The 24,801-nt window shown below is 33.8% G+C and overlaps 1 protein-coding gene across 1 annotated transcript in view; it reads left to right on the top strand.

The window, feature by feature from the left end:
- The first annotated feature begins 6,105 nt into the window (after positions 1-6,105).
- LOC124357694 overlaps positions 6,106-24,801 on the top strand; it is a 49,191-nt gene continuing 30,495 nt past the window's right edge. Inside the window, exons 1-5 of the mRNA XM_046809690.1 lie at positions 6,106-6,254; positions 7,186-7,305; positions 11,362-11,529; positions 15,454-15,560; positions 18,042-18,171. Coding sequence (XP_046665646.1) covers positions 7,294-7,305; positions 11,362-11,529; positions 15,454-15,560; positions 18,042-18,171 — 417 coding nt within the window. The 5' untranslated portion in view covers positions 6,106-6,254; positions 7,186-7,293. The remainder of the gene's footprint in view (positions 6,255-7,185; positions 7,306-11,361; positions 11,530-15,453; positions 15,561-18,041; positions 18,172-24,801) is intronic.

The raw sequence follows: 24,801 nt of genomic DNA, 5'->3' as shown, positions 1-24,801 counted from the left end.
GTTTGTAAAAGTTATGAAAGTGTTTTAGGTTGTATAAAGTTTTTAAGATTCCAAGAGGAAGAGCAATCATCTAAAATATAAGAAGGCGGAGCAGCAGGTTTATGGACTAATGCGAATCTACACAGAAATAAATTAAAGTTCTGATCTTCTCACAGTAAGAAATCCTGAAAATCATTATTTGGGGCCTGTTGACAATATTTGCATATTTTGTTCCGCGTTGTACATTAATAGTGAAAAGCAAACTAGGGCAGTGTATACTGCGTGTCACACACACACACACACACACACACACACACACACACACACACACACACACACACACACACACACACACACACACACACACACACACACACACACACACACACACACACACACACACACTATTTCAATAAACTTTAAGTCACAAAAAGTACCTTTTCTCGACTCGATTTTGTGATTCAATGTTTATTGAAATTAAATTCTGATATTGCCATTTATACAAATTTAATTAAAACATACATAATGTACAGTAAAACCCGGCACCAACATCATCTAGTTTAAGACAAATTATATGATCAAATGGTTAGCTGAGAACAATAATAGTCACAATTCAGTCATGTTAAAACCTAAACTCTATAACCTAATAAAAATTAACAAGCCATAGTTTAAAAGTAATAAAATAGATGATATATTACAAGAATCAGGCCACTATACTCGTACATGGTGTACGGTTACCCCCATACCATCCCTCAACCCATTAAAAATGATATGGGCAACAGTAAAAGAGTACATTAAAAAGAAAAATATTACATTTTCAACAAAAAGTGTTATGGAAATAGCCAAGGAAAAGTAGGATTCCATTACTCAAGATGAATGGAAGACTCAAGACCCGCTGCGAACATGTGAAAAAGGTGGAGTAAGTATATTTACGGCGTGAAAGGATCATCGATGATGTCAAGGAGAGATTGGGGGAAGAAAAGGAAAGTGAGCTCAGTGTCAGTGACAGCGAAAGAAGTGATACCGATTGTCCCTGCAACGAACATGAACAACGAATTATGGATGACGACGACTGCATGACTGGAATTACTCCTTTAGTGGATGATTAAGGTAGGTGCGGAATATACAACTCAGAAATAATTTATTCTTAATAATATTTAATTTTCTTAACGGGCAACGTCTTGGAGTCATGTAATGTTAAGAGAGTACAATGAAAGTATAGACGTGCATCAGCCCAATGTCTGCAATAGTGCTAGTAGAATACGTGCACGAGCTCCTAGTGAGCCACCTGGATGAGGTGATCATACACCTCGGAGAGAAAGAGTGGGGACAGAGTCGAGCAGTACAGACAAATCGCGAACATGCGGCTGATCAGAGCCGTGCAGTTCCGACAAAGGGGGTTGATAGTAACCGGCGGAGAGAAAGAGTGGGGGCAGAGCCGAGCAGTACCGATAAATCCCGAAAATTCGTCGACTGGTCAGAGCCAAGCAGTTACGACAAACACTGAACATGCGGCTGATAGTGACCTCAGTTCGGAAAGGTTATGATTTCTGTTATCTATTACGAATTAATGAGTCGTTTTATATCCGAACATATCTACAAAACATATAAATGATATAGAACGTATACTACATTAATGTTTATCGAATGAATTATATTAATATTGTGCTTTCTTTATAACTCCAAAGACACTTGACAAAATGCGAGATGGTGCATAACGAATAAAGTGTTATATTTCATCATATTTTGCATATAGGCTTAAAATGACGGTAAATATTTTTTGTTTTATTGAAAATCTATTAACATTAATAGGGCAAAAGCAACATATTATAATATAGAGTCCTTAATTGGTAGTAAATAAATTAATAATTACGCTACAAAAGCTTCGTTTTGTAACATTGTCAACTGAAGGACTCAAGTGATACAGCTTGTGTGTTTTATAAACCACAAGGAGAAACATTGAATGATTATCCCGAATCAACAAAAGACGATTTTGTTCTGATTTATATGTCAGGTCAAAAGGTGTTGCTTAATAAATATGGTAAAGAACCATATGTATAGACGGTACACACGGTATCAATAAGCTGAATTTTCAGCTCTATACTATTAACGTTAGATGTTAGCCGAGAAGGGTTCCCAACTGCTTTTATGTTTAGTAATAGGGGAGATGATAACATAATGTCTTTATTTTATTTATTTATTTTTTTTTCAAAAAATAAAAGATGCTGTAGGTGTTGTACAGACAAATGTTTTTATGTCTGACATGGAAGAAACATTTTACAATGCCTGGGTAAAGGTCATGGATTCAGCGCAAGTAAAATTATTTTGTACATGGCATGTACTAAGAGCGTGGAAAAAGAATTTAAACAAAATACAGTCTAAAGAAAAGAAAGATGCTACTTTTAAAATTTTGCAAACTTTGCTACAAGAAAGGGACATAAATACTTTTCATACCCTACTGGAAGGAGCCTTAAAAAAGTTTGATAGTGAACAAGATACTTCTGTCTTCGGCAACTATTTCAAAGATTATTACGTAAACAACCACCGTTTTAACACATTCACTGCTGCCCGAATATGTGCAGTCTTTCCCCATGTGCTGCACTCTTGATTAGTATTTATACATAATATATTTATATAATATCATGTATATATATATATATATATATATATATATATATATATATATATATATATATATATATATATATATTAGCTATGTCATTCTCACAATATATATATACATTGATATATGATGGACGCACAATGACCTAGAATTTTCATTGTCATATGCTGAAAGCGCACTTGTGCGTCCATGTTAATTTCACCATGACTACCAAAATTTCGTCTTTGGATATTCTATTATTAATCAGTTTATGTAACAACTAATTACGATTGATAAAATGTTCGGTCAATAATGTAATTTTGTTCTCTTATGAACAAAATCGTGGTATAGATTTTGTAAAATACGCAAATCAAAATGGACAAATGGAAAATCCAAGTAAAACATTCTATAATTTACAAAAATGCATTTTATATATTTACAGTAAAATATATGCACAACAAATCCTTGAATTTGACATCTGAATTTAGGAACTGGCGCTTCATTTGTGGTATTCCGTAAAACATGCCAAACATAGTCCGGGATAGCCGGGACAATAGGCAGTGATAAATTGTATCCATCCTTTTGCCCTTGGATTTGCAGTTTCTACACTTCTTCCTCATCGTTTGGCCATTATTTCCTGAAATTAAAGAGTTTATGTAAAATGCTATAAAACAAAGTTATGAACAAAGTGGGTTTATTTTCAGTAATATGGTACTAATTTGCTTATTGCTAATTTTAAATTATATAAATGTATCTTTCCTGTTTGACATTTAGATGGGAAATGATCCTTTTCATTGGGGCTTAGAGCTAAAGCTAAGCGGGGTTTATTGGCCAATAGAGCTTTGATAATAACAAGTCTGTAATCATACAGAGTCATGTTTGTGCTGATAGCATATTTATTGCAAAGCAAATGTCCATTTATTATCATCATCTGCAGGTAGTGTACAAAAAGCTTTTTGTACCAACGTAATGTTTTACGCTCACAGGGATAGTAGGCCATCAATTGATCCTTTCTATCTACCCCTGACATGTATGTAGCCTATTGTATTTAATTATGGGCAAAGGTTTTTGCACTCTAGCTCCACGTTTGTTTGTTGTATCAGTAAGTTCATTGCTGTGTTCAGTAGAAATATACATCACTGTCCTCTTGTCTTGCCATTTTCCTACCATAACATGGTCCTCGGAGTACTGAGCGATGGTTTCTCCTTTCCGCAACTTCTTCTTTATAACATCTGGAGGGTTCTGTTGCCGGTTTGCTTGCAAGGTTCCTGTGCAGTATATGCCCTTTTCTAAAAGAGATTTTGACAGGTCATGGGAATTGTAGAAATTGTCCATGTAAATTGCATGGCCATTGTTTTCTTTCCCCTCTACCAAGTGCTTCACCACTTTACCAGTATGACCTTTGCCACCCAATTCGTCTTGTTGGCCAGTATAAATCAGAGTGTTGAGGACGAGTCCATTTGGTTTAGTGAGGGTATAAATTTTTATACCATACTTGTGGCGTTTATTTTTTATGTACTGTCTAAAAAACAAACGTCCTCGCCACAGTACCATAGCCTCGTCTAGGCTAAGTTCCTTTCCCGGATAGTACACATTTTTCATTTTGTCATTAAAATGATCAACAATCATTCGAATTTTGAAAAGCCGGTCATCATTTTCTTCATTGTTGTTGCAGAAATGTAAGCAACGCAAAATTATCAAGAAACGATCACGACTCATGTAGTCAGGAATGATATTTTTGAACAATTGATCTGTTTTCCAATAATCATTTATACGTGGAATGATGATATTTCCCATGTGAAGGAGTAATCCTAGAAAAACCTTGAATTCATTCATTGTCAAGTCCTTCCATTTATTTATACGGGAATGTACTGCCAAGTCTGCATTAGTGAAAAAAACTTCAGAGGCATAATTGTTTGTCATGCCAATAATCTTTTGCATGAAATCCTCATCAGCTATCAAATTAAAATAATCAATAGGTGTGCCATCCCCTGGCAAAGGTACAAATAGTTCATTTGGTCTGGTATGGTGTAAATTAACAAGATTGATTTGCTCATTCCATTTTACCTGAGGTAGCCTATCCGCACGTCTAGGCCTAGGCCTAGGTCTTACATGTTGATTTTCATTTTGGTTCTCATCACAAGCCTCATCTTGTATGTCATCATTAGTGTTAACATACTAATATCAGGATCTAAAATCTCTGATTCAATTTGTGGATCTTCAAAAGCCAAATGTTCAAAGTTTGTTTGCTCAAAATCATCTTCAGATTCACTGTTTGAGTGTTTTTTCTGGCACATATTCATCTTCATTCTCTGAGTAAAAATCTTCATCGGAATCCACAAACAACTCGTCCAATTCACTCACTGTAAGATTGTTTACATCAATGTACTTATTCACTGTACGAGATCGTTTGGGCCCGGTAGACGGACCCGCTTCTTCATCACTAATTTTCAATATTTTTACTGACACTTTAGCAATTATAAGCAAACTGCAAACGAATTACACAGTAGCACAGCCAACAACCTAACCAACAAGTTTGCATTACCCATAATCCCACGAAACTGTCAGCTGGATATGAAAATGGCGGACAACCACGACGCTGCATTGATTGTTAAACACTTTCTAAACACTTTCAAGAAATTGCAGCTGTTGACTCTGCCGTGCCTCTACATTTTGGAAACAACTTTTTTTTTGTATGAGTAAATGTGCCTTAACCAGGGGCCGAGACATACACATGTATGAGACACGTGGGAGTGCTAACTACCGAACTGGGAGACACAGAACGGTGGTTTATGAACGCCTGCCCTCGCAGGCGGGTGTTCATTTCCTCAACAGACCGCCCAATTCAATTAAAGATGCCCCAACGCCTAAGGCGTTAAAGACTCGCCTTAAACGCCTATTGGTGTCACAAGCATTCTATAATGCAGGTGAGTTTTTGGCATTCGACTGGGAGACCGCCCAATTAGAAGACTGACTCCGCTGTACCAAGTGGGTAGCATTGGCGATGGATGAAAGAGGCGTAACTGTAAAATTGTATGTGTGAGTGTGTATTGTTGTATGAATGTTAGAAATTTTAAAAACCCCCATGACGTTTGCCATACAATGTAAATATTGTCTTCGCAATAAAAAAGATTTGATTTGATTTGCTGCCCGAAGCAGCAACATCGGGCTAGCATACGCCAAGTGCGCATGTGCGTCCGCAGCAGTGAACGTGTTAAGCTTTGGGCATATTGCTACCGCATGAATGCTGGCATAAACACTAATATATCTACAGAGGGCTTCAATAAAGTGTCTTTGGAGTTATAAAGAAAGTTCAATATTAATATAATTAATTCGATATAATTTCTATGATTTGCAGATATGTTCGGATATAAAACGACTCATTAATTCGTAATAGACAATAGGAATCAGAACCGTTCCGAACTGAGGTCGCTATTAGCCGCATGTTCAGGTTTGTCGGAACTGCTTGGCTCTGACCAGTCGACGAATTTTCGGGATTTATTGGTACTGCTCGGCTCTGCCCCCACTCTTTCTCTCCGCCGGTTGCGATCACCCCATTTTGCTGCTGCCAGTGAGGAGCTCGTATTCCCTCACCCCTACATCACATGTGCGACCTGTTTGTTCCACTTCACTTCTAGTTTAGAACAGTCCATCCATCTTATATTTAGTATAGGGAACTAGTGATGCGCGATTGCGAGAGGTTAATACAATCGAAATGTTCCTTCTCGAGAGGTTCTGCTTAACGATTGTTTCGATTGCTTAGCGAGAGGTCTTTACAATCGAAAGGTTTCTCTCGATTGTTGCATTCGTTAAGCCAATTTGTTATTGTTTACTTTTCACGAGCCTGTCTCAAACTATTTTTCATACTTACGTTCCATATATTGGTTTGCACCACTCTCCTCTCCATTAATTCCAGTAGTTTACTTTATAGTGTCTAGTCAAAATGTAAATTATAATTCTTCGAGCATTAAGATTGAGTATATTATCTTGAATTATAATAAATAGCTTTTCTTGGTTATTATTTTAAAATATTAAATGTTTTTATTTTGTACCATGTTATTTTTTGGATGTTTTACCGTTCATACGTCATTATTGTAACGTGAATAAGCGTTTAATGTAGTAAATATAATGTTAAATGTAGCTGCTAATATAATAATTCATTAAATAAACTCGGAAGTCAAGTCAGTAAAAAAAAGTAACTGAATTAATTTATATTTCAGTTAAATCCTTCTGTCGATCGGCAAACATATCTCCCTTAGAATTTCTATTGCCTAGTTAAAGAATGGAATAGATCGTACACGTAAACGAAACAATCGCTAGAAACCTCTCGGTTGGAACCTCTCGTCAAGCGTGTATGGTGTATCGCAAAAACAAAGTTATGGATCATGGAATCAAACATTTCGTTTTCAACATTTCGTCAAACATTTCGAATGCCCGGTACGAGAAGAGATGTCGTGTCGCAATGAAACAATCGCTAGGAACATCTCGGCAAAAACCTCTCGGTAAGAACCTCTCGTTAAGGGAATCACAATCGAAATGTCTCGAGAGGTCCAAACAATCGAAACGTTTCGATTGTAACATCTCGTAATCGCGCATCACTATAGGGAACTAGTAAGTGACGAAGGAGTGATTGGTTAGACTGTTAGTCTTTACTGTTCATGCTTATTCAGTCGTTTTATTAATTAATAGTTGATTTAAACTATTTTATCACGATGTCTTCTGAGGTAAGCACGTGTTATTTGTAACTCATTAGAATTGTACGGTATGATTATTTTTTATTTTGTATAACTTACCAAGAAGTTATCATTTCTTAGTTTATTGCTGCGATATATAAACTTTACCAAACCCTATGAATAAACAGATATTTACAAAAGTCTTGTAGTATATTATAATAAAATATGTTGTATTTTTACACACTCTACTACATTCCCTCAGAATATATGGTTATTATCTAGTTAAATCCTTAAGTATGCCCACTAGGAGAAGTTTGGAAAAAGACCATTTGATTTATTGGGTGACTACCTTTTTACAAGAGATGGAAATTGTTCTGTTTAACAGTATTTTAAGACAGCAGTATTATAAGAGGCCACCATGACAATTGAATCATCGATATTTCTGATTATCTAAACTACTGAAAAATAACAAACCAAAATAAGGAAACGAATAAATTATGTTACAGGTATTGGTAATTGTCACATTTACGACCGGAGCGGCAAAATACGAGTTTCGCGTTATAAACTTATTGGAATCGTCCTAAAGAACAAAGCAATATAAGGTTTCACGGGGTGGAAATGAGAAATAACGAAGTTCTAAAACATAAAAAATGGAACAACTGTTCAAGCGCGGTGCAATATTTCCATGTTCTACATCCACATCAGGCATCACGTGGCCTTTTGTGACCATGATTCAACCTCGTGATGACGTCATCGGATGCAGCGCCATCTTTGCAAATGTAAATGAAAATTAATACTGAAATGAGCAGAATTTTTATCCAAATGAACAATGTTTTTCTTAAATTTTGAGCTACAAATGAATTAGTTATTATAGAGTTGAGACGAGTGCCTCTGGCCAAAGGTGCTGCTGAAGCCTGCGCTGATGTCAACAAAAGAAAAACATCCCTCGAGATAGTACCTATCAGTAAAATATCAACTTCTAGAGGGGCTGATCAGAAATATAAATTGAATTGTAATGGAAAGGCAATTATGTACCGTGTAAAAAACTTAATAAATCATGAAAACCCCTAATATAAATATATACATGGACATTAATAGAGAACACTTGTCATTAGTGTGTTCCACAGAATGTACAGAAACTAAATAATCTCGTTTCGGTCGAAACGTAAACTCTTAACATGCCCGACAAACACACCAATTCACTACGATTGGTCGAACTAGTGGGATGGTTGATCCATGATTGTCACACACTCACTCGATCCAACCTAAAGTACACGATATCTCTGACTTCTGCCCCAGAGCACTCAGATAACAGATACGCTATCAGTCCCAGCCGCAGATAATATTTACAGATAACCAGACACAGAACATTAAAACATTAAGAACTTAACTATTTATGTATATACCCTCTAAAATCATATTATTTGTCATTTGCACCCCCTAAAACCATATATATTTTTTGTTCATACGTTGATAACATCAAATTCGTGATTTGCCAGGTTGGCCTTTAATCTTATAGTTTCCCTGGTATTTCATAATATGGCACAATTCACCTATTTTTTATATATAAATAGTATAATAATTTAATGATGAGTTAAAAACTATATACAGGGTGATTCAAAAAGAATACCACAACTTTAGAAATTTATAACTGTGCATAGAATAAAAGGAGAGCTAAACACTATATGTCGGCGAATTAAGGAAGCTCTAAAGTTTGATTTAGTTGCGCATTTGTTCATTTGTGGCGCTTTTGACAATGCGTCAGCGTCTGTTCATGCTAAGATGGCGACTGCTAAACAGAAAGCTTTTTGTGTTACTGAGTACGACAGAAGTGAATCGACGGCAATTGTTCAGCGTGCATTTCGAACTAAGTATGATGTTCAACCTCCTGATAGGTGATGTATCAAACGTTGGTATAAACAGTTTATAGATAATGAGTGTTTGTTCAAAGGAAAAGTTCGTGACGGCCGTGCATGAGTGATGGAAATGTAGCAAGCATTTGTTCGCAGCCCAGGTAAATCGACTCGGAAGAGTTAGCAGAGAGCTACAACTTCTACAGACAATTGTATGGAGAGTCCTACGAAAAAGATTAGTAATGAAATCTTATCGTCTGAAATTGGTTCAAGCGGATCTGCAGCTGATAAGATCAAAAGAATCGATTTCTGTGAGTTTATCCTTGCTCAAATGGAAGCAGATGAATTTTTCATTTCGAAGATTGTGTTTAGTGATGAAGCTACTTTCCACACTAACAGGAAAGTCAACCGGCACAATGTCCGTATATAGGGCACTGATAATCCGCAGGAAACAATTGAGCATGAACGTGACTCGTCTAAGGTTAGCATTTTCTGTGCAATTTCAGCCAATAAAGTTTTAGGTCCCTTTTTCTTCGAAGGTGCTACTGTATCTGGATTGCAAAATCTGAAAGTGTTAGAGAATTGGCTGTTCCCTCAGCTCGAACAACAAGCACAACAATTCATATTTCAGCAAGATGGAGCACCAACACATTGGCACTTATCTGTCCGTGACTACCTGAACATCAACTACTCGAGGTGATGGATCGGTCGCCAGGCAGCCCGCGACAGAGCACTTCATCACTGGACTCCAAGAAGCCCTGACCTTAGACCCTGCGATTTTTTTCGTATAGTATGTTATGGATATGGTGTTTTGCCCACCTCTCCCAGCCACCATTGATGATTTTAAACAAGAAATAACAACAGCTATCCAAACTGTTACTCCTGATATGCTACTGAATGTGTGGAAAGAGTTTGAGTATCAGGATTTTTGCTCGAGTGTCTGGAGAGGGTAATATTGAACATATCTGAACTTGTTTTGGAGTGAAAAAAATCTTTTTAATACTCTTTGTAATGAGGTATAACAGAATGTTCTATTATGTTTCCTCCATTAAATACAAATTTTTAAAGTTGTGGTATTCTTTTTGAATCACCCTTGTTTATACAAAAAGAAACTTGTATAACTTCTTATTATCTTAACAGATGCATAAAATATTTTACTACCTAGAAAAAGTCATTTATTAATTTGTTTAGCTTTCAAAAGACTTCATTTCTTAATTGTATATTATTGTTCTTCTATTCCCAATAGAATTATCAAATAGACTACTAAAAATCTTCTGTTAATAGTGAGATCATTATTGTTGCTGTTATTATTATTTTATGCTTGTTGCAAATAAGATTATTGACATTCCATAGTAACTGCAATAATCGGTAATACATCACGGATATTTCAGCGTTGGAGTGTTGCAGTTTATGCCCTTTTCTTGTCTCTAAAGGAGGCATTAAAATCAAAATGACATTTTTGCAATCGAACGATCTAGCTCCGATAAACCATGTCTAATTATTGTAAGCAATAAATGTAGAGAATCACACGTATTGGCTAGTGTTGATGTCGCATGCAGGTGTCTTAGTAGTATGTGCAAGGTGTCAGTAAAAACAAACACTAATCATATTCGTACACAGGGACGTCTACACGGGGCAGCATCCTCAAACATATTGCAATGTCTCCCCTGCTCTTCCTCAGATCAGGAAAACATCTACGGAACCATTGTTACCTGTAGATTCACATGACCTACCATTCTAATCATAATTTCACAACAGATAAACAACATTAGTTGTACAAAGAGATCTATACAGACTGAGGAAGAGTGCCTGGGTCTGTAGTAGTCTGGGTGTCTGTAGTGTCAAACCGATGTAGGGAGTTTGTTTTGGTTTTCTACATCGCTGACTTTTGTTTCAATCTCTTCAGACGAACATGACTTTAGATTGCAGGTGTTAAAATTGAGACAGTGTCAGATTTCGGATGCTGTACTAAGAGGGAGGTGAATGGGAGTTAAACTCATTCACTTTAATTAGTGGTAAAGATCTCAAGCAGCAAATGTTTTTCAAATTTGGAATAAAAACACTTTTGTTACACTATGATAAGCATCGATTTAAAGGCGGATTACGTTAAAAATGTAGCTTTAAAATTGTTGTAATAATTGTATTGTTTTTCACTTTATTAATTTCTTGTATCAAAATGTCTTACTATTTTCTGGACAGCCCTCTAGTTACAATTCAAAAGATTGCATTACAAAAGATATTGACCTGGTTACAGTGGGATACTATGAAATTGGAGAAAATTCAAGTGCAGGATTGGGATGGGTTGGCATCCAGTTTGCTGGGTGTCAATACTAAACATCTCGATATGAGGAACGTCTTGATGCCTGACAATCGTGAGGTTCGCAAGACCTGGAGGAGTGATTGTGTCAGAGCGCTTAGTAAGGTTAGTATATAAATGATTTACTTCAATGTATATTAATTAGGTAAACAAAATTCAATTGATATTTTTCAGCTAATATGAAAACGAGTATACTTGAGCGTGACGTTTGTTCACAAAACTATAGTTGCACGGCATATCTAGAGCGTGGCAATTAAAAGGTTAAATATCTTTACCATTGTATTTCAAAACTCGTTTCCAGGATAAAGGGAGTTAGTTGTCAAGTAATATTTGTTTTAGTGCTTTTATAAATTTTATTTGATCTTTAATTACATACACAGTTTTTTTCGGGACTTAAGAGTATCTAATAGCTGAATTTGATAAAACTTTCCATACACATTCAATACATAATCTATATATTATATTACTACTCACTGCATAGCCTGTAAATCAATATAGCTCATAAAATAGGTATGTTTTTGAGGTACGACCATCCTCAGACATGTTTTTTTTTTCCAGTATTTCGTTTGTAAAATCAATATAGCTCCATTAATAGGTGCGGCCTAAGAATTATGGTTGTAATATAATACAGGGTGATTTCGATAAAAGTGCGCATTTTTTCATGGTTGACAGAGAGGATATGAATAGAAACATTTTTGTCCTATACACATGAGGTCGCAAATGTTTCTTTTCCGAGAAAATTGAGTATTTGCAATACACTTCTGTTTAGGCAACACATGGTTTTCCCTTTAGTAGATCCAGCTATAAAAATGCAAAGCTACTGAGAATTAATGTTTTTTCTTAATAAAAATTAAAAGTTAAAAGAACTATTTAATACAAACAAGAATAAAAAAATATTTTTAAGTAGTAGAAGTCGGAGAAAACATATTTTTTTCAGTACATAGCTTGTAAAATCGATAAATAGGTCTGGCCTAAGAATGAGGGTAGTAATATAATATAGTAGGCTATGTATTGAATGTGTATGCAAAGTATTATCAATATCGGCTCGTACGTTTTTGAGGTACAGTACCTCTATAGGGTTTAACAGGCCATCCTGTAAAATCAGTATAGTCCTGAAAATAGCCATTACGAATGAAAATCTTATAAATAAAAATGAATCGCAAGATGTGTTGGTAAGCGCAAACCTTTAGAACGGCTGGACCAATTCTGTTAATTCTTTTTCTAAAGTGTTCATTGAAATCCATGGAAGGTTTTTATGAAGCAAAATGTAAGAAAAGTTACCTGTAATAGTTTACAATTTAGAAAAATTGTAGTTTGTACGTTTCATAATCCAAATTAAACTGGCACTAAACAGCTGTTCACACCTTCAATTTTATGTCGACAAATTAGCTGAAACATCTGTTTACATTTTAATTTGATCAAATATTAAGTAAACAGTGCTTGATCAGTAGTGCAATGCAGATAGTAATTAAAAAGTTAATATCAACATTTTTCTCCAGATCACGCCAGTGACGAATTTAAAATCATCTAATGCATTTTAAATATTATTTAATCACTGCTATGTAACCAACCTTAATGAACAAAGTTATGAATGTTTTCACATAAGTTTTTTAACTGGTGGGCTTCCTTGACATTGTGATATGGCATTTTAACAGTGGATTTTGGAAAAAAAACGTTAATAACGATTATCCTTAATAAGGATTTCCCCCTTACACCGAAAGTACATAGGAAATAGGTATTGCTTCCCTTTGGCCATAATAGGTCCTACGTTTGTGTATATTTTCATCATCAGGATAACAAAACAAACAACTATATCCCTGGAAATATTTTAAACTGAAAATAGATTATAGAAACCGATAGTAGACGATTTTGACCAAAGTAGATTTCCGAGAACTGCATAATTGAACGTATCTAGAATTTTATCGAGGAAGTATTGCAAGCTGAAATGTGACATAGTAAGTGAATTTAAACGATCTGAAGTAAGCACTTTTTAACCGAAGTACTGTAGGCTTCTCTGTCCTACGAAGTATATATTTTTTCTTCATCAGGACAAGGCAAACTCTACTATGGTACTGGAAATATCTTAGACCTGAAATATGTGATAAAGGCTAGAAATTGACGCTTTTTGACTGAAGTAGGTTTTCGAGACCTGTGTATTTGTATTTTATGGACCAGAATAATAATGCAGGCTCAGCTGTGACATTGAACTTATAATTAATTAATTTGAACTAGAAATGCTCTTCCACGTGCAAAACATGATATATTAATTAAATTAAACTCTGATAATATTTACCATGAACTTAAATAATATCTATGTGATTTTTACCTATTTACGCTTTAAAATTTTCATAGAACTCCATCATTTTACATCATAAGTGCTTTTATTAAGTAATACTAAGATGGCGTGCGAAGCCGTGGGTAACAGCTAGTTATCATAATAAAAGTAGTGCTTTGTTAATTTAAAACCTGTATGTGTAGTTTTGGAATTCCAGTTAAGTAGATTCTACAGATTTTGTCCTGTAGCCTATGTTTTCTATTTGTCTTCAAATAATTAAATTAATTTTGTTTTGTTTAAAGGACTGTTTTAGCAACTAGGTTAGAAGTAGTTCATGAACCAGGTTAGGAGTAATGCCAGAGGATTAGTTCTTTCTATTGATGGAATCTATGGGCGGTTTCACACTGCTGATTTTACAAACATTCCCATTTGTAAAAGGATATGTTTCACTTTTCTACATAATAAAAAATAATTAATTCAAAAGCACTTTTTCCTGCTTTATAAAAACAGGCAAAGCATTTGGTGCAATATTCTTTAACACTCAAGGTGTTTTTTTTTAATTACAAGTAGCAGTCGATGGAGGCCAGAAGCATTTGGAAAAAAAACTGTGATGCGTTCTTTTTTCATTTCGTGACTTGGGATGGATCTTTTAATTGCTGACGCTTGGAATTTCTGAAACAACATTTTAAAATTAATGCCTGTTTCGTTTATATTGTAAGTCTGGTCATTTCTGCAGCCTTTGGGCGAACTCAGTTTTGGAAACACCGCATCAGCAGACAACTTTTCTCCACATAAGTTCAGTTGATGAGTACATATTGCTTTTTAAACCTTTCAAGTCATCCAGAGCTAAATCACAAATTGTAAACTTTTTCAAAATCTGATGTTTCGATTGTTTCTAGTAGAATTTTTCACAGCTTGCATAGTGAATTTAGGATTATATTTCACACTTTTTGAAACTGTACAAAATCCAACTCCAATGTAAATGTTTACAGGACAGTCCATTTTTAAACTTCTTGGCAGTAGATAGTTTATCCATAAAAGAAAATTACAACTCGCTTCTGCTTGAAAGACATCTTCAAAACATCTTACAGAGTACAGAACGTAAACACACACACTAGAATAGAAAAACACAATCTTAGAAAAAGCAGATTTTGCTATTTTGTGTTTAGACTCTTACGTTACTGGTACACTTACATATATAAACAGCTACTGTAGTGACTGACATAATGTTGGCATCACTAAGAGCAGTGGCATGAGTGAAGGCTGTGACGCAGCTAGGGGTGGTAAGGGAAGGGGAGGGTGAATTATATCAAGGACACGTTATTTGCCTAGCCATTTGCTTCATTCACTTCTGCCCAGAGACCGAGGGTAAACCTAGTATTATGTTGTAATGCTGTAGATGGAGCTTATATTGGTCACTGTTAAATTACATTAAAAACATAAAACCAATATTTAATACATTTTATTGTTTTGTGATGTGTCTGAAGAAGATATCTTGGATATCGAAAGGCCTCACAAAACAATAAAATGTATTAAATATTGGTTTTATGTTTTTAATGTAATTTAGTATTATGTTGTATATAAACTATTTAGATTGTTTTCATCATGGGACTGTTACGGTTTTGACATGAGTTTCGTTAACTGAGGTTTTACTGTATAAAGAAATAATAATTTATTGTAAGTTTTGATGTATTTAGTTCATGAGGACAAGACTAAGTATAAATTATACATGTGATCTTTTATCTGGCTGACAGATAAATACGTTGGTGAAGTTAGATCTGTGTCGCTGCTCCTCGGATTTTCTGGAGGAGATTGTTGCCGTCTGTCCACAGCTGGAGTACATATCGGCTAGAGCTATCAAGTCAGTACCATAGGTTACTAAATATTTATAGTAATTATTCAATGTGTACACTAAATAATATATTTCACAATATTTACTAATTAAATTTATTTATTTAAAATTTATATTGATAAATTCAAGTTTAGTTAGTATTGATAAATATTGAAATTCAAGTTTAGTTTTTTATCACTTTTTAATTATTTTTGTATTCTGCATGTCATATCTGCATGATTCAACATCCATATATACAAACATTCACAAATTAATTGTTTTAAAATATAAAACATGATGAAACTTGGAACTTATACTAATGATCACAAAAAGAACCAATCTATCTATTTCTAATTAATGTTCATGTAATCTGTAAAACATTGGCATGAGTTACACATTTACTTGAAAATTAAAATTCTGCATCAGTATGGATATGCTAATAACAGCCTATTATCATGTTCGCTTTCTTTTTCCACCCCCATTTAACGTATGGAATTTTGCTGTGGGGAAATTTTAGTAATTCAATTAAAGCATATGTGTGGCAAAAAAACATTAAGAATTATAAAAGCTTCTCCTGATAGAGTATATTGCTATCCCCCTATTCAAAGAACTACAAATTATAACCATGCCAGGTAAATATATATATGTATGTCTTCTAAAATGTAAAAAATATCTTGAAAAGTATTATTCCTGACATGATATTCATAACTATGATACTAGAAATAAAGATAAATGGGATATGGAAAGTGTTAGATTAGAAAAAAAAACTATAAAAAGTCACAAAAGGTATAACACAACATTTCGATGATCAAAATTTATCCTCTTCGTCAGGTGGGGGAGGAGGAGTATGTAATGTTGTGTTATACCTTTTGTAACATATAACGATGGCAAATGTTCAAAATCCTATTATTCTTTCAAACCTTCCATCATCAATAACAAACTTTAAATAAAGAATAGAAAAAGCTATTTATACATGAAAATTAAACTATTTAATAAATTACCTAAAGTAGGATGGTAAGTTTAGTCGTGGTAAATTAAAAAATTACTTAATTGGCTAAAATATAAATAATTTTATTAAATTTATGAGTACTTATCTTGCGACACTAGAGATTAAAAATTTTAGGCCACTGTTACTTATTTATATTGCTTATACATTATTTATTTATATTATTGTTTTATATTATTTATTCACTGTTATTATAATTATATAAAGTACTTGTCCCGGCGGAGCAAGTACTTTTTGCGATTCAATATTTATTGAAATTAAATTAGGCTATTGCCACTTCTACAAATTTAATATATATATAGTTTTTAATTATTGTTATGGTGTAAGTTAGTATATTTTAATATCGTTGTTAAGTTTTCATTATTTATTGAGTTTTGTTGGTAAGAATAGGCTATGGACTTGTCCTTTATTTCTTATTTTTAAGATATGACACCATGTCAATAAGTATATATATATATATATATATATATATATATATATATATATATATATATATACACTAAGTATTTTGATAATGTCAATTGCATTAATAAAAAATGTCTAAAGGAAAATAAAGAATCTTGAATCTAAGCTGTCAGTAGTTTTACTGTACATACATATATAAAACATAATTTTCCTAATAAAATGTTCCAAGCGGCTGTACTTTATTAGAAGCATCAACAATTACCGTAAGTTTTCATTAGCATTTTTTCTAAAACTATTTTGTTTTAATAATTTCTTTTGGAATAATAAAATACTTATTCATAAGCTTCCAAATATGCTTTTTTGTGTTTACTTTCATCTAATGTCCCCTATGAATTTTGTATTTGTCATTAAATAAAATTACAAATTCCTTCATATTTTTCAGTTCTGGTGTAAACCATTTGATTTTTGGCCTGTTAAAATTTTTTACCTCAACCTGTCTAATTTTGCAGTATTTTTTAAAAGAATTTTTCAAAATATGAATAAAATACTTGTTATCTTCTTCTACATCTGACATAGAATACAGTTGCAAGTCCCTAATATTTGTACATATACAAACTGGATTTTCAGGCCTAAAAATATATACCACACAGTTTTGCAAGCACTCCTGTATGATCTGACAAATGCAGCTCAATAACCTGACATTCAATGTTGTCTTTGCTAATATTTGTAACAATATCGAGTACTGCATCTCGTTTTTTATTTAAGCAGTAAAATTTGCAGCTTTTCAATTTTCAAATGTCTCAAAAACTTTTAAAATTACATCATTTTTGCACTTAATCATATCAGTTCAATAGGTGGAAAGTCCCACCTATATGAGGAAGGTACCTTCACTGCTGTATCTGACATGTAACGAGTAAGGACACCCGAAATAGAAGCTGGATACACTGCAGCAGTCAATGTATTGAAACTCAGATAACTTGCTGATGTATTTGTATTTATATAGTAATTAATTGTAATTTATATGTAATACACCAATATGATTCTTCTGATCTTCAGGTGTTGGCTTAATAGTAATCTTATTTTGCTTTTTTCTGTTTCAGGAACAGCCAAATTAATATGACAAACTTAGGAAATTGTCAAAATTTGATAGAATTGAATATCAAAGGTCTGGAAGGGATGACAGTAATCAATGTGTCTGTACTTATGAATCTAACTAAATTGAAGCACCTGGTGAGTGATTTTGTATACAAAATGTATATTTTACTCATTCTCTTTCAATTAACTCTCTATTATTAACTCCAATACTAAAGTTTATGATCTATGGATATTTCTAACAATTTCTTTGTACTTATAAGTAGTACTTCAAGTATAAATTATTTGAGTTTATGAAGGATTATGTTAAAACTATGAGAGATATTTTAAAATGTAAACATGAGTTGTGTGATACATATTATGGCATGCATCAATAATAACTCCATACACATATGATGACAAATCTTGTTATCACAGATTTTTCCTCCTTGATCACAGACCTCATAAACCTGGTGGTAATACATATTCCACTGTTAACTAAACATCAGACAACACATGCGCTCTGTTCATTGTTCCCACCCACCTCTTATTTATTAGTTTTTAAAATTTTTTTCTTGTTGTCACATAACACCATGTAAAGTAATTAATTACCTTATGGTAGACGACATGTCATTTTCTTAAAAATACCTAACATAAATTAAATTGTAAATAAATTTATATAAATTGTATAGATAAGACATATAATATTTATAAGTTAAACTTTGAACATTAAGCATTAATTTAAATAAAGTATAACTTCCATAAATAACATATATTAATAAGGTTTAAACATAAAATATTAAACACTAAGCATTAAATATAAAAATAGACAGCAAACAGAAAAAAATCCACAACTTTAACGAAGATGCACAGTTTAAATATAAAAAACTTATTGCTTTACATTCAAGAATTAATTTACATTGTAGAAACACTTTTCCAGCAAATAGCCCTTCACTTTTTTCTTCTAAACCTCCAATCTCAGGTAATTTCTCAAAGGCTTGTTGTGTTTTGTGTAAAGTATAAATAAGAGTACTATTGTGCCTGGTGGAATAATTATATATATTTGAGATTGAATTAAAATTTGCTGTGTTTTTCTTGATAATAATGAGTTTCTGGTATATATAAATTGATGGAAGAGTAAGTAGTTTTAAATCTCTAAAACTGGGCTTACAGGATGCAACATACTTAATACAGTTTATTTGAAGGATTATATTTTTTTAATTATGAACAGTTTGTTTAGTTCAACTGAATCACCCCAGAATTCGATGCCATATGTTCGGTAAGAATATACATACGCATAGTAAACTGTTAACAGTGTTTTTGTATCTACTTTTGAAGACAGAAAAGAAATCAGATAAATGCCTTACTAAGTTTATTTGGTAATGATAGAACATGCTGTCTTCAAGTGAGACTTCCATCAATGTGAACTCCTAAAAAAGTTGTAGTTTTTGTTACGTTAAATGTTGCATCAAGGGAGGAGGTGTTAGATTTAAAACTATTGCTATAATTAGGGTGAAGAATGACTGTTTGAGACTTTTCAGATTTGAATGAAAGACCATTTGCTTTGAACCAATTATTCATTTGTAAGACACCCTGAGAAATAATCCTGTTCGTTGTGATTTTGTCATAATTTTATGAGAAATGAGAGCAGTAGTATCATATGCTTATATAGTTCTATTAGAGTTTTTTTTTATATTTGCTGGCAAATCATTGATGTAAATAAAAAAACAACAGTAGTCCCAAGATAGAACCCTGGCGTACCCCTAAACTAATCGTTTCATGTTTCTTAGAAGAAATCCTGTTCTCAAGAGTCTCATTTTGTTTGCGGTCAGTGAAATATGGTTCTAGCCAGCCCACTGCACCATCTCGGACATTGCAAAAATGTGACTTTTTAACAATATTTTATGTTGAACAATTCGAGCATCTTTGAAGGATCACAGAACACAGCAACAGTAAACTGTGAACAATCAAAAGCACTCGCTACTCTAGAGACCATCTCATTATAAGCATTAAGAATCATCTTCCCTTTTGAAACCCAAATTGCAATGGATGAAAACATTCATTCTCCTCAAGATGACTAGAGAGTTTGTTGAGAACTACAGATTCCAACACTTCAGATAATGCAGAAAGAAGAACAATTGGATGATAGTTGTCAAGTTGGGTTGGATCACCTTTTTAAAGTTGGTATTTAAGAGCATCATGAAAAACACCAGTTTTGAGGGAGGAGTTAATTAAATAAACCAAGGGCTTCGTTAGGAAGCTGGCACATTCCCTGAGGAGAAACACTTGTATTTGATCCTAATCTGAAAATTTTGTTTGTGTTAGATGCATTATTGACTTAAAAACATTTAGGTCAGTCACAGGTTCAAAAGTTGTCAGTAGGTTACTAGGCGCTTATTCTGTTTTTGAAGAAAAAAAGAAGATTCTAGAAAATAGGGGACAGCTTAAGTTTTTTGGATACATCCAAGACAAATGATTTAAATGTATCAGCATTTTTATTTTGATTACAGTGTAATTTATTATTTATTTGCATTTCAGTAATAGAAGTGTGTTTTAAAAAGACACTGTTTCTTGTTTTACAATATTCCAAGCAGTTTTACTTTTATTTTCTGAGTTTCTGATTTGTTACAAATATTGTAGTTAATTTTTACAGTACTAACACACTTTTTATAAATAGGCTTATAATTTGCAACATAAGCTTTGAAAATAGGATCGCTAGAGGTTTTACATTGCATGTTCCCTCTTCCTAGTCGCTGACACTCGCAAACCAGCTGCGACCCCTTTGTCAACTGATGGCTCAGATTTCTTTATGGAGGAAAAGTTGAAAGCATGATCAATATGATGTTTAAATTTGTAAGAATATCTGATATATCTTGTTGGAATCATTATTTTGAATATCATAGACGGCCAGTCTTCATTTGAAAAATGTGATTTAAATTATATAATGTTTTCTTTGGACTAATTCCTTTTCATGGATATAAAGTTATATGTTGTCTTGCATGTTTGGGTTGTTTTATAATTTATAAAAACTAGAAGCAGAGATCAGAAAAACCTGTATCGAGACTGAATGCTTTACATGGATGTGGATCGAAGCTGGTTAGAATGTTGGCAATACCGGTACTAGAATCTTTTGTTACTCTAGTTGGTTTATTAAAGTTTAAAAATAAATTATATGAATTTAGTGTGTTAAACTAATCAGCTTTGTAATTACTTTGTTTGAGCGTGTTAAAGTTAAACTCACCTGCAACAAGAAATTTGGCTTTAGGATCCTTTTGTCTACAAAATTCCATTAAAATACAAAACTGATTGAAAAAGAACTTAATGCCATCCTTGTTAAAGTAGTTCGACACCACAGCATTTAAATAACTCTACTAAACTTGGCTATATCAGATCTTGGCTTAGCTTCTAAATTTTTATGAGCAAGCACAGAAACTTTCTCCCTTGACACATGTCTAAAAGATCGTGTGATTAAGATAAAATTTTGAATGTTTTGTAAGTAGAAATTATTGTGTGCCGACTTCCAGTGTTCAGAGAGGCAAATAATATGAATTAAATTTTCAAAGAAATCATTAAAATCATCAATTTTTACATAATTTATAAGTCTATGCAATGAAAAATATTTAAATTATTAACAGAGTTTGTGGACTTACTAGTCAGAGTGCTTACGCTGATATTACACGACTGCTGACTATTTCTAAAAAAGTTTCACAAGGGTTCTGCTCTAACACCTGACTGGATGAGAGATGACCAGGGCTATCTTATCTATCCGAAACTGGTTGTCATTACAACCAAATACCATTTTGTTCTGCACGTTGGCACGTTCGACGGCTTTTTCTGTGTGTGGAGGATGATAGTGCAATTGGAGGTCTGCACACAAACTCTGTTCATTTGTTGAATTGCACGTTATATGTTACATCAGAACATTGTTTACAGCAACCGAAAGATAACTTTAATTAGAATATCAATTTTGTTTTATTTTTTAATTAGAATATCAATTTTGTTTTATTTAGATTTTTTTCTGTTTTTGAATGCATTCGAAATCGAATCTGTGATGGTAAATTTGTATTGTTTTTCTATACATATTTACATGAGTAATATCTGTAAAAATTGTTTAAAAAACCAGTTTAAATTTTTTTCTTTCTATAATAACTTTAGAAATTTTATTTCATATACGAAGCAAATTAACATGAACTTTTTAAAGCTAATTGCACGCTTGGAGGAAATAAATAAATTTTTATCCGGTGTTTTGAGATGTCAAAGTCTCATTATACCAATTTCGTGTAAATAAAAGTGAATTATCTTAAACTCTATTTGCAGAGTGTGCCAAATTTCTTAAAAGGGCTTTTAAATTAAGTATTGTGTTCTTCTTTCTATAATAATAAAAGGTACCAATTTTTTCCAAACTTATAATTACTGAGGTATTTTTTCAGGGAATATGTGGTAGAGGCTTAATAGGATTTTAAATATACTCAAACTTAAAAAATACTAAAATGCCAAAAAACACTAAATTAAAAATAACAATTGTAAAGTGAATTGTACACATATCATGAAAGATCTTACAAGAAACTATTTCATATTTAAAGTTCTTGAATATATATAATTCAAAAATTACAGCCTAAACACACATAATAATTCAAATATTGTGTGAATAATTGTAAGGAGAAATACACAATCACTTAGAAAGGACACTCATTTTAAGAGTCAGTATTTATGTGTTTCACTGACACTATCCACAAAGTAGTTCCACATTTGCAGGCCGAACTGAGGTAACAGAAAGTAAATATACTTATTTTAGAACATGTTTGAAAAGTTTCCGATATTTGTGGCAAGATTGTAGCACATTACAAGTAAAATAACAGAGCACTGCTGTTTTCGTAGCGAAACTGTTCGGACAGTCCCCTGTAGTTATGGCGAGGGACAAGCTAACTAATGTTTGGACTTGTCAAAACTAAATAATTTTTATCCATGAGTTTTGTAACAAAACAAAAATCAACATTGCGAAGTTGAAATAATGTTGATTTTGTTAATTCTGTGAATGTTGAGTTTAGCTTAAGTTCACCTTCCTCTTAGTGCAGCATATGAGATCTTATATTTTTAGGTTGCCATTATTGAACTTTTAGGTATAAACAAAATCTTTAAATACAAAAATATTTATTTTAAGAATATCTTTCATTGTATGTACTATTTAGTATCCATTGCATTTAAACAATTTTGAATTTTAGGCTTTATAGCTCAAATTCTGAAAACACAATGAAGTGTCCCTACCACATTTTTTTTTAAGAATATCTTAATAATGAGCTTGAAAAGTTTGTTCCCTCCTATATTGTCGTAAAAATAATACAATATTTCTTCTTCATATATGGGGCAGCCCATTGTCATGCACTTTAGCCTCAAGGGCCTTTTGTGCACTCTGGAAGCACACCATGAGGTCTACCAGTCTACGGTTTCAGCAGTTCCATAAACCGCCAAAAACAACCTATCAGGTCCTCCTGGAGAATTTCACCATCCCTGTCCAAATTAACAAAGACGGCATACCTCTCCCTTGCTATTGCAGGACAATCAAAGTGCAGGTTTTCAGCAGTTTCCTCCTGTTTATCACACATTTTACAGAGCGGATCCTCCTGAAGGATGAATACCCTGTGAAGATGCTTTCTCAGCTTCAGGACTTTGTCCCGTAAACAGACCCATAACCCGAGAAGACATTGATCTATTTAGTGAAAGAAGGTCAGGCGCCACCCTAGAGGAAGGTGACTGTAGAACCATTCTGCTCATTCCCACCCAGGGATCCTTTCATGAACAGGAACCCAACAAACAGTCACATTGTTGATTCTGGTAAAGGAAGAAATGACTTAATAGTAAACACAGACAGGTTTGGAATTGAGCACATTACCGTCCAGTGCCATTAGTGCTGCCTGACTATGTATGAAAATGTTGATTGTCTTACTCCTATACTGTAGAAGAAGATTCTCACGAGCACACTTCATAATGGCTACTACTTCTGCCTGAAAGACTGTGGGATACAGACCCATAGGGACCATCAGCTCCCATACATGGTCTCACCTTCACAACTCCAGTGCCAGTGCTACTTTTTGTTTTAGAGCCGTCTGTAAACCATTCAAGCTCTACTGGTGGAAAGCTTTCCTTCCCACCGACCAAACGTACCTAGGAGGTATAACAATCCTAAAGGGTTTGTCGAAGGAAAATTTTTGTGACATCTGATCAGAGATCATGTATAGAGCATTCCCTTGAATCAGGATGCTGATTCTGCAGTGCCCACAGCTGCAACTCAACGCCAACCTGCTGAAGACAGTAGGCACTCCTCCTGGCCGTATCCCAAATGACAATATCCAGGGGGGCAGGCGGGGTTGAGGCATCAGTCTAGAGCTGCACGCGGCGCACTAGGAAAAGCCCCAGTGATAGCAAGGCAAGCCATCCTTTGGATGCCAGTCAGACCAGGTACCGCCATCTTGGCCAACGTTTTTGGCCACCAGACACCAGCCCCAAACATTAGTGCAGGTGTGACAACGGAGACATAAAGCCAACACAAAAGCCTCGGCTTAAGTCCCCAAGAGCCATCTATCACACGTCTGCATTGCATTAATGACCATTTCCCTCTAGCGATAACCTCGAGATGGGGTCCCAGTTTAGGACCCTATCAAGGATCACGTCCAGGTACTTTAACTTAATGGAAGAGCCTCTCAGTGGGAATGGATCAATACCCTCCAACTAACGCCTTGATCCTGGTAAGTAGTTAATATAACGTAACTGGTAGTTAATATTATATTTTGT

This window comes from Homalodisca vitripennis, chromosome 3 (assembly GCF_021130785.1).
Source record: "Homalodisca vitripennis isolate AUS2020 chromosome 3, UT_GWSS_2.1, whole genome shotgun sequence".
Taxonomy (NCBI): Eukaryota; Metazoa; Arthropoda; class Insecta; order Hemiptera; family Cicadellidae; genus Homalodisca; species Homalodisca vitripennis.
The sequence above is the reverse complement of the archived record's forward strand: the minus strand, read 5'-3'. Positions and strand labels throughout refer to the sequence as shown.